Source organism: Dicentrarchus labrax, unplaced genomic scaffold (genome assembly GCF_905237075.1).
Source record: "Dicentrarchus labrax unplaced genomic scaffold, dlabrax2021, whole genome shotgun sequence".
In the NCBI taxonomy this organism is placed as follows: domain Eukaryota; kingdom Metazoa; phylum Chordata; class Actinopteri; family Moronidae; genus Dicentrarchus; species Dicentrarchus labrax.
This window is the reverse complement of record NW_026136706.1, coordinates 15,585,998-15,596,779: the sequence shown is the minus strand read 5'-3', so window position 1 is coordinate 15,596,779 and position 10,782 is coordinate 15,585,998. Positions and strand designations below refer to the sequence as shown.

The window sequence follows — 10,782 nt, the reverse complement described above, 5'->3', positions numbered from 1 at the left end:
TGACTCAGTGTGTCAATTTCTTTGATGCTGCGGCTTGTTTTTGGTGTTTTCATTGCATTATACTCTTAGGCTTTTTTCCTGATATGGACCCTCAGTTGTAAAAATGTATTTAAACATTTCCTCCAATGATTCATAACTCTGGATACATACTGTAACATTCTCACAGTAATAATGATTTTATATCAATGCTATAAATCTTTTTAACTGTATTGATCTTTAAACCAAACCTGGGGCAGAAATCTGATCATAAGTACAGTAACACAAAGAACTCATCAGTTTCCACCTTTACTTACAATAAGAGATCGTCGACACATAAGAACGTTTGAATTGTTTATTTTTGTTTTACAGAACATGATCCATACAGCATAACTGCTTTAGTGTAACATGGAAAATATTAATTTTAGCTTATTTAACACTTAGTCTTATACTGTAACTGACTGTAAGTGACGACTTGTGAGAAAAAAATAAGATGCATTTTGTTGAGTTTAAAAAGAAAAGTATGTTGCAAACCCATCACTACTTTTTTGATCACGTTGAATGTATCCAACTGAAGAAGAAATGCCCTAAATTTAAACATTTTAACCAAACACTTTCCAACAGATTTAAAATAAAACCAAGCAGCATATATAGCAGCAACTAATTGTGTAACAAGTTCTCCTGACAAAGTTTTAAACTTCACATGGAGCACAAGAGATGAACTATCTACACACAGATTAACTGTTCAAAAAAAAAAGAAAAAGCCGCTAAGCGATTCAGGGAAAAGCCGTAAAACCAGCAGAACAAACTGAAGACAATTTGTCGACACAAACACGGTTCATACATTAAAGAGTTCAACCAAATTACAAAAACATTTTTCCTGAGCCTCGCTGGCATCGAACCACACAGGACGTTTCAGGCAGACATACTGAGACCTACATGTTTTGTTCCTCTCAATGCATAATGTTTTTTATTTATTTTTAAATAATTTGATATAGTTGATAAATAACAATTTTCACTACAGAAATGTCAAGAAATATGTTTGAGGTAATTTAGAAACAGTGACACATTTACCTGGTTTGTCCATCAGAGAGCAGTGACACATATTTCAGCTCATGATATCATCCCAATTCTTCAACAACCATATTTAATGGATCCTTAATGAAAAATGTTTGTTACCTGATGTTGTTAAAAAAAGGCTTGTGCTATTCAATAATAGTATCAGCCTCAAAACTCCAGTAGTGGTTGAGCTTTGTGTCTCTTCAGACAGCTGATCCCAGTCATTACCATTAATAAGTGCCAGTGGGAAAAGTATTTTTGTTAGCTGCTTCTCTCCTAAATAAAATGTTGTTCTATATGGCACTAAAACATATGTTGTTACTTTCTGTACAAATAAATCTGAAATTATCAACATCGCACACACACACACACACACACACACACACACACCTGTCGTCTCTTGCACACGTCGCTACAGGGACTAGAAACTGCGATATGTCGTCATGTCCTTGGGCTCCTTGCTGGGGACGCACCAGTCGTCGGCCTCGTGCATCGTCTTGTAGTGCTTCCAGACCGACTTGTTGTACACAGGGAGCCTCTCGATGGACTCTGTGGAGAGTGCCTGACGGAGGGTCGAGAGAGTAAAGTTAAAACATGGATGTAACTCACGAATACAGTCTCCCTTTGTGTGTGTGAGAGAGAGACACACACACACACACACACACACACACACACACACACACACACACACACACACACACACACACACACACACACACACACACACACACACACACACACACACACACACACACACACACACACACACACACACACACACACACACACAGTTAATGTAAAACTTACCCGGATGTAGATCACAGCGTCAGTTCCATAACCCTCCAGAGAGTACAGCTTCAGGTCCCCTTGGAAGTACCGGGCGTACAGCCGAGAGATGGGCAGACCGTACCCGTAACCGGCCTGGAAAAAAGAAAGCAAGTTAATTTCTCCACCCACAAAACCCCAAAATCTAAAACAACAGAGCAGTTAGACGGGCACTGGAGCAAGTTCATAACACATAACTGATTATTTATGCTGTAAACATATTAAAGGGGCACCAGGATCTCTCTTTAAAGCAGTGTTACAGTAAGAAGACCTTGTGATACAGTTGAAAGCTCTGGAAGCACTATCGAAGTGTTGTAATTATTTGTTTTGAACTTTTCTGTTTCTATTTCTGTTCTAGTGTTAATGGATAAGTCGATAACCACGAGTTCAGACACTATTGATCACACACTATTGATCACACATCAGAAGTACTGACCAGAGGAGCAGCACGGGACCCGTCGATGCTGGGTCGAGGAGCTGTGGAGTACGTGTAGGTGAACAAGCGGTCGATCTTGCGCAGCGGCACGCCTCCTCCTCGGTCACTCACCTGGAGAAGAACATACGCTGTGAACAGTCTTCCTCACGCAGTAACTCACCTGACTGCCACGAACTGTACAGACCACAGAGCAGAGCGGCTTTACCTTGACCGTCAGATCTTCAGGTCCCAGAGCCACCTGTGCATGGATGGAAGGATACTCCATGGCATCGCCGTATAACTCCATGGTGGCCCGCATGGCGTTCTGCAACAATCAAAGCGTTTAACAGGAGAGGAAGGCGGGATGAGAAGATAGAAAACTGCATCATGGGAACCAGTTAAGAGTTCAAAAGGTAAATCCTACCTTAAAAAGTTCAAACACCATATGATACAGATGAGATGGGACATAGACCACGGTGGCGGATTTTCCCTGCTCTTTGACTGTCAGGATAAACAGATGATCACAGGTTAGAGGGACTTCGATCAGATATCAGTTATATGTATTTATTCATAAAAAGGTCCAGTGTGAAACATTTAGGAGGATCTATTGGCATTTTCATTAGTGTATAATCACCTGAATATAGGAACTGTTGTGTTTTTGTTACCTTAGAATGAGACATTTTTATCTACAGATACCACAGGTCGCCTTCCATGGAGACCGCCATGTTTCTACAGTAGCCCAGAAGGGACAAACCAAACACTGGCTGTAGTGCAGCCAGTGTAGTTTCTGCTTCACACTTCACACCAGCAGTGTTCAGTTGGTTGCAATCTGCAACTTCACCACTAGATGTCACTAAATCCTAAACACTGGTCCTTTAACGCTACAGTTTAAAGTGCTTAATGAGAACCAGACAGAAGGACAAAAGTGTGTGTGTCACTGTATCTTTAGACAAACATCCGATCGGATTACCGTTGAATTCCTCCAGCACCAGCTCGGGAGAGTTCATGTAGTACCGGTCACAAAGGTTTCGTGCGTTTTCGTAGGCGTCTACGAGGAAGAAATTTGTTTTCAGGAAAAGAACAGAAATGACACTTGAATACTGTCACTGTCACAGCGTGTTCCCCGTGTAATGTTTGTGACACCCTCACCTCTGATAACCTCACTGACACGACAGTGCGGATCAATACTGCCGATCTGTTTGGGATGAGCTGGGTTCACCTTCACCTTCCCGCCGAAGAGGAGGGCTGGAATAAAAACACACACAGGGATGAGACCATGTACGACTGTGCACATTATTTAAAAGATAAACACACTACAATAGACTCACTTATTTGAGAGATTTCCCTCTCAAATAATTAATGAATTAACTGTTTTGTCTATAAAATGTCACATAATGGTGAAAATATATTCATTTTAATATCAAATAAGACAAAGAAAAGCAGGAAATGTTCACAACTGAGAACCTGAAACAGGTCGTTTGTGGCATTTTTGCAGTAAAACAACAAGTTAAACAATGAATCATATCCAATAGTTGACTAATCAAACATATGACCAACTTCATTAACCAACTCATCTTGCTCTTGTGTTTTGAAAATGCAACAAAAAGCAAAAACAAGATTTCAGCCACAGCTCTCAAACGGCTCTGTTTACAGACCGAGGTCACAGCGGACTGTGAGATTTTAAGTGCTACAAGTTTTGGCAGAATTTTGACACAAGCTGTGTTTGGCCAGAAAAGCTCTCAACCGGCTGTTGGTGGAAACATTTCACAGCGTGATGTAGGACAATCAAAGTCTTCGTCACGATTGTCAACTTCTATCTGGGACAGCCTGAAATTACTCAGAGTAATGGGGCTTTTAAATGAACCTCAGGAGTAAAAAACAATGTATATTAGTACTAGAAAGGAAGTACAAAGAGAACCTGTAAGGTTTTAAATAATAAATCAGACTTAAAACACAACTGGAGATTGTCTCTGTGATGTTGAACTTTGTATCCTGCTGCCAATATTATCTATACATTTTAAAGTTCTCTCCAGTTATTCTTACAGTCTTTGTCTTATAAATTGTTTTGTTTATGTAAATAACATCCAAATAAATAACAATACTGTTGCCAGACAACAATACATCAATGTTATTAACAGTATAAACTATAAACATTATTTATGTAGCTCTGTATGATTGTCCATGCGTGGTAAAGCAAACTAACTAATTATAATATCCTTATATAATGTAGTTCAGTAAATATTGGACCAAAGCGGAGATCATGTAACTCCATATTGTTGAATCTTTATATCACAAAGTGTCAACCTTTTGATTTATTATCTAACCCTGTGACCCTGTGAATGTTGTTTCTGTACTTCCTTTCACTGTTTTCTTTTATCATTACGTCCTCATACGTTCCTCGTGTGTCCTCCCTGTTATGAACAGCAGGAAAACAGGTTTTATCTGATTCAGGTGTACAGCAGGAACTGTTCCTCTTTTAAACATAACTGTGCTGCTCTTTTCCTGTAACGTCAGTAAACTCAAGGAAATGTGCTCATATCATTACACACAAAAGAAGATTGCACAACTAAATTAAAGCTTGCAGTTCCTTAATGCTACACACAGAAAAAGATAATTCAATTAATAGTAGAATAACATCAAATAAACCAGTATATACAGTTAGCTATATACATACATACAAATATACACAACGGTGGTTTTTATCTTCATACAGAGTAAACACTTAAATTAATACATTAAATAATAATTATAATAATAATTAAATCCCTAAAATAGACTATAAAAAGATGCTAACTGATCTTTTTCCAATACAAAGTAATATTTGTGCAACTAACTTTCCCTTTAAGGTCTTAAATAAACAATTCGGAGGTGCAGATAAGGTACAAAACATTTCAAGTTCATTTCAAAAATGAACTTGGCAACGTCAGGAAATGTCTTTGGGCTGTGGTTTGTTGAGTCCTGGTTCACTGTGGCTGTGACGTTAAAGGATTACACACTGAAGAAAGATGGCTACCAGGGCGGTGTTCAGACAGGTCGGCCTCCAGTTTGCCTGCTTAATGGAGCAGATCGGCTCTCTGAGTCCAATCTACACTCAAATATCGTCACCAAATGTTCCCTCTGCTGCTGTGTTGACTTTAATAAAGCAGATTACTCACTGTGCTGGTTGAGCAGCATCCTGATGGAGATCCTGCTCATGTAGAAACGATCCAGGAAATACTGAACATTTTGGCTGACGATGGGATCCGTGCCGTAGGTCTCCTTGTACTCCACGACTCCCTGAGCCATGGTGGGAATGACGTCGTTGTGCCGATTCCTGATCTTTATAACAGCGTCTGTGAAACTGAATAAAAGACGTACAAAATAAAACCAACACGAACAGAAAGAAATAAAGTTGAACTATTTAAATCGTTTTAATTTACTTACTCATATGTGACTTTCTCATCGTCTGCGTTTTTGTCTTTGAACTTGAGAATCTCCTGAAGACTCTGCATGTACCTGCGTGTGGGGGAAAGAATGATCACTATCATCTATTTGCAGCCATCGGTGTAATCTGAGAGAAAAAGCTGCATACCAGCCCTGGACCAAGCGGACGGAGGGGGTCCTCAGTAGGTTGTCGGGCAACAAGTTGATCTCTTTCATGATGTTTGCCAACCTCACAGGTAACTCCTGTCTGAGGAAGGCGAATGATGTTTTCTCACATGCATTTTCTGAACCTGAAGGTGTAAACAAAGATATAACAAATCACATTGTTATGTTTAAAACAGACAGGGATGCTGCTAAAGGAGAGAAACATTATTTTTGTGTTCTTGTGCGACAGTAAAGCAGAACCGCGATTTGTCAAGTATTTTATCTGCTGGATAATCCAAAAACAGACATTTCATGTTTGGTTATTTAAGCTATAAAAGAGTTTCTACATCAACATCTACATCAACAGTTCCTGTTTATGGGTATTTCATATTCTAGTCAATAAATAACAATAAGAGTACAGAACTACGGATAAACTGTGCAATGAACCCAGATAGTGACACAATAACTGCAGGAAGTTTGTGTTTAATTATAATTTGGATGAATCAGAGCAGATTATTTACTGTGAATATAACATCAGAGATGAGTTTTCATGATCATTTTAGAGACTTTTCATATTATTCTATCAGTATTGTGCAGTTTCTTATTGTTCTATTAGCTCTTTGGTTATTTTAACTGCGTAGCTTTCTAATGCAGGATGAGGCTGTTTATCAGAGTGAAGGCTACAGACTGTTCAGGTCTTCAACATGGAGATCTTAAATAATAATCTAAACTTTAAAAATAACAATTTCATATAGTTTTCTGCACAGAAATGAACAAAACGTATATTTTTTTAAAGTTGGATTACACCCTTTAAAAGTCTGTGGTAGTCTGATGAAGTTTGTTTGTAACATGAACCACTGAACACAATACAAAAGGAGGCTCCTGCATATATCTTTTTTTACCTGATATTGAGTTAATATCTCCCTGATATTCAGACATGTGCAATTTGTGTTCAATAAAGATAAAGCACCACATATGATTACCAGGGTGGGATTGTTTAAAAACGATTTTTTTTTCTGCAAAACCTTGACTTTTTGTTAATGAAAAGAGATCCATTATTTGAATATATATGTGTGTGTGTGTGTGTGTGTGTGTGTGTGTGTGTGTGTGTGTGTGTGTGTGTGCATCCTCTTACCAAAATCCAGAAACTGCTTCATTGAAAGAGGGGAGGGGGAGAATTTGGAATAATAGTCGATGTCCTTCCCGATGGACACGCTGCTCCTCAGAAACCGTAGGATCCTCATGCTGGCTCTCTGCTCAGTGGCTGTCACAGATAGTAAAATGCTCCTTTATAGGACTGATCGATCACACAGCTGACGTTACAGATAGCTTTAATCTGTGTTGACATTAGCTTCCACGCTAACTTCAGCAGCTCATAAACACACGCGTGAAATTAACGATCTGTCATTAAGTGGGCCGGTAGAAGTTTGTGCATCCATCGTCTCCGCGACTGTATAATGTGTCTAAATCTAAAACCTTTTTACTTTTAACTTGTCATATCTGAGGTCTTGTTGTCAACATGGGCAGAAGAGCGTCAGTGTGCGGCGAGCCAGGTCCTCCAGAGAGTCGTTACGATGTCAAGATAACAAACCTAAGCGCTTTTCGACTTTGTTAAAAAAAAAAAAAAAAAACCTTTATTGATCAAAATATGCTTTCACTTTTTATTTGTCATAGTATAGCAAAAGTAGCTTCTTAGCGTATATGTGTAGATAACAAAGGCGTTTAAAAAATATTTTTAAAAAAGTATTATTTTTAATTTAAAAAAAAAATGTTATGTTTTAAAAAAATTTAATTACATGTTGTTTACAGTCAACATGAGTTGTTTTAGCAAAATTACATTTGTGAATTGAAAATGTAGCAGTTAAAAACACAATATTTAAAATTAAATATATCTTTGTGTTGTTAAGTTAATTTACGACGTAATCGATCATTTCGTAAACATCTCGGCTTTTACGGTTCGATTTGTTAGTGGTAGTCTTTTGCTTTCTCCTTGCCACTGTGACAGAAGGTATCTTAAAACGTTATTATAATATTTGTCATCGTAACTATAAAAATAAAAATAAAAATAAAAATAAAAACACTCCGTTTCAGTTATTTTTGAATCAGTTGGTAGCAGTTGGCCGTTGGTTCGTACATAAACTCATTGCTCTTTGGTAATGGAACGTCTTTTAATCCCTGCGTTCTGTCTTTCAGGCAGGAAGTTAAACCCTGGGTTGTGATTGGTCATTGGATCTGTCAATCTTAGAATAGAGGCGGGACTTGTGTGCTGGCAGACTGAACTCAGGGCGAGCATCCCCTTTTCTCCGGTCCTAACTAACTGCCGTCACTTCCTGTAGTCGACCACAGAGATGCCTGCGTGAGGACGTGAAAGCAGCGGGCCACGTTTCGTTGAAGGATGTGTTGTTAGTTTTCGGTCGCCGTCTGGGTCGAGGTAACGTTAACAAACCTGTGATAGACGTTATAAACCGATAAGTTCTCCAAAGCGATCGCAGGAGAGAGACTCGTTTCCTCGGTAACGGCAGTTGAACCGACCCGTTCTCGGGACCCGCCAAAAACCACGCAGAGGTTTCTGCGAGGAAGTGACCATTTTGTCCGCGAGCTGTTTCCAGTAACGTTTTTTATTTAAAATGAGCGGCGGATTTAACTTCGGGCAGGCCTCCACGGGTTTCTCTTTCGGAGCTCAGAAGGCCACAGCCGCAGTCACCGGCACCGGCACCGGCACCGCGACCGGCTTTGGGATGCAAAGTTCAACACCTGCAGCTTCCGGAGGGGGCTTCTCCTTCGGCACTGCCCCTCAGGCCGCCCCCAACCCAGCCGGCTCCTTCAGCTTTGGCACCCCAGCAAAGAGCACAGCAGCCGGCGGGGGCTTCTCCTTCGGGACCCCGGCCGCCGCCACCACCGCATTTGGCATGGGCACGGCTCCTCAGACCACAGCAGCAACAGCAGGGCTGGCTTTAGGCCCCCCAGCAGCTCCAGGTGCGGGGTCAGGGTTCGGTCTCATGGGTATGTCTGCACAGACCACCGCTGCTGCCCCTGGAGGTGGGGGATTCTCCTTTGGGACTGTGCCTCAAACTCAACCCCAACCAGCAGCAGCACCACCACCAGCCGCAACAGCAGCAGCAACATCTGCAGCAACAGCAGCAGCGGCAGCTGCAGCAGCATCAACAGGATCAGGTCTCTCCTTCGGAGGGTTCAGCTTTGGGTCAACTAAAGTCCAGGTGACCACTGCTGCCCCCCCTGCTGCTGCTGCTGCTGCCCCAGGAGGGGGCTTCAGCTTTGGCACCAGTGCTCCCTCCAACCTCACCTTGGGCAGCCAGCCCCAGCCAGCCTCCACCATTGCTGCCACAGCAGGTCAGGGAGGAGGATTTTCCTTCGGGATTAAACCCTCATCAACCCCGGCTCCTCCTGCATCCACCCAAGCAGCCCCAGCTTCAGGCCCGTCTCTCTTCGCTTCACCCATCGTTTCAGCTACTGCTCCCACTACTGCCCCTGCAACAGGTACAGGCTTTACTCTGGGTGCAGCTTTAACTGCGAGCACCATCGCTGCAACAACCACAGCAGCTGCTGGAGGTCCGTCCTTTATGCTCAAACCCCTGGGGGCAGCTACCACCACCTCTGCCCCTGCCCCTGCCGCCGCTGCCACAACTGCAGCTGCCACAACAGGCATTGCTACAGGCATCGCTACCGGCTTCACCCTGGGGCTCAGACCTGCATCCAGTGCAGGTACCACGGCAACTGCTACAGCCACAACAATCACTGCAACCGCTGCTCCTCCAGTGATGACCTACGCCCAGCTGGAGGGTCTCATTAACAAGTGGAGTCTTGAGCTTGAGGACCAGGAGAGACATTTCTTACAGCAGGCGACTCAGGTGAACGCCTGGGACCGCATGCTGGTGGAGAATGGCGAGAAGATCACGTGCCTGCACAAGGAGATGGAGAAGGTGAAGCTGGACCAGAGGAGGCTAAACCAGGAGCTGGATTTCATCCTGTCCCAACAGAAGGAGCTGGAGGACTTGCTCTGCCCGCTTGAGGAGTCTGTGAAAGAGCAAAGTGGAACCATCTACATGCAGAACGCCGACGAGGAACGCGAGAGAACGTACAAGCTCGCTGAGAACGTGGACGCGCAGCTGAAGAGGATGTCACAGGACCTGAAGGAGATCATCGAGCACCTGAACACGTCCAGCGGCCCAGCAGATACCAGTGACCCGGTAAGATTAGACCTTCAGTTAAACCTCCCTTCACACATTTTTGGTGCTTTTATTGTAATTAAACAGCTTTCTTTCTTTCTTTCTTTCTTTCTTTTCCATCTCAGCTTCAGCAGATCTGTAAAATCCTCAACACCCACATGGATTCACTTCAGTGGATCGATCAGAACTCGGTTCTTCTGCAGAGGAGAGTCGAGGAAGTGTCCAAATTGTGTGACAACCAGCGCAAAGAGCAGGAGAAAACCTTTCGCTTAACGTTTGACTGATTGACTGATCTGGAATAAATAACACTCCCATGTATATTCACATAATGCTAACTTTGGATTTAGGGTTTTTTGGTTCCAGTAGTCAGAAGGCGGGACGTCTGTGAAACGCTCCAGATGTTTTGGATACATTCATCACAACTCCTGTTGAGTTGCCCCCCCCCCCCAGCTGTTAGGGTTTCATAAAGAGTGATATTTTCAATTTAATGGCTTTTATATAGAGTAGAGAATGAATGGTGATCTGTTCCCATGTAAATCCTTTGCTTGTTCTATAATAGTATGATTAAATAAATCTCTTGAGTAAGACTGTTCTATTATTTTAATATTAGTTTTTACTTTTATACGGAGCTGAAATCATTGATTAGTTGATTGACAGGGAATCAACTAGTCCGATATTCGACTGATCATTTAATTATTTCCTAGTTAAAAATGAGCCAATTCCAGCTTTTCAGACGCACTTTATTACCAAACT

General features: G+C 41.9%; 2 protein-coding genes across 2 annotated transcripts; one reads left to right on the top strand and one right to left on the bottom strand.

Moving 5' to 3' along the window:
- Positions 1-317: 317 nt before the first annotated feature.
- pdk1 (pyruvate dehydrogenase kinase, isozyme 1) lies at positions 318-7,609 on the bottom strand. Its single transcript, XM_051403777.1, has 11 exons — positions 6,978-7,609; positions 5,847-5,988; positions 5,699-5,770; positions 5,431-5,615; positions 3,425-3,520; positions 3,246-3,323; positions 2,700-2,776; positions 2,502-2,600; positions 2,297-2,407; positions 1,843-1,956; positions 318-1,597 (listed from the first exon to the last, which is right to left on the bottom strand). Exons 1-11 carry the CDS (start codon positions 7,084-7,086, stop codon positions 1,457-1,459), a joined length of 1,224 nt encoding a protein of 407 aa, XP_051259737.1. The 5' UTR covers positions 7,087-7,609; the 3' UTR covers positions 318-1,456.
- Positions 7,610-8,160: 551 nt separating this feature from the next.
- On the top strand, positions 8,161-10,616 carry nup62l (nucleoporin 62 like). Its single transcript, XM_051403776.1, has 2 exons — positions 8,161-10,050; positions 10,155-10,616. Exons 1-2 carry the CDS (start codon positions 8,470-8,472, stop codon positions 10,311-10,313), a joined length of 1,740 nt encoding a protein of 579 aa, XP_051259736.1. The 5' UTR covers positions 8,161-8,469; the 3' UTR covers positions 10,314-10,616.
- Positions 10,617-10,782: the final 166 nt, after the last annotated feature.

Excerpts from the sequence above, each read along its gene's own strand:
- pdk1 (XM_051403777.1), bottom strand. The coding sequence starts at position 7,086 with ATGAGGATCCTACGGTTTCTGAGGAGCAGCGTGTCCATCGGGAAGGAC. Across the intron at positions 5,989-6,977 it reads GAAGCAGTTTCTGGATTTTG|GTTCAGAAAATGCATGTGAG; the intron begins GTAAGAGGATGC and ends TTACACCTTCAG. Across the intron at positions 2,408-2,501 it reads CTGAAGATCTGACGGTCAAG|GTGAGTGACCGAGGAGGAGG; the intron begins GTAAAGCCGCTC and ends GTTCTTCTCCAG.
- nup62l (XM_051403776.1), top strand. The coding sequence starts at position 8,470 with ATGAGCGGCGGATTTAACTTCGGGCAGGCCTCCACGGGTTTCTCTTTC. Across the intron at positions 10,051-10,154 it reads CAGCAGATACCAGTGACCCG|CTTCAGCAGATCTGTAAAAT; the intron begins GTAAGATTAGAC and ends TTTCCATCTCAG.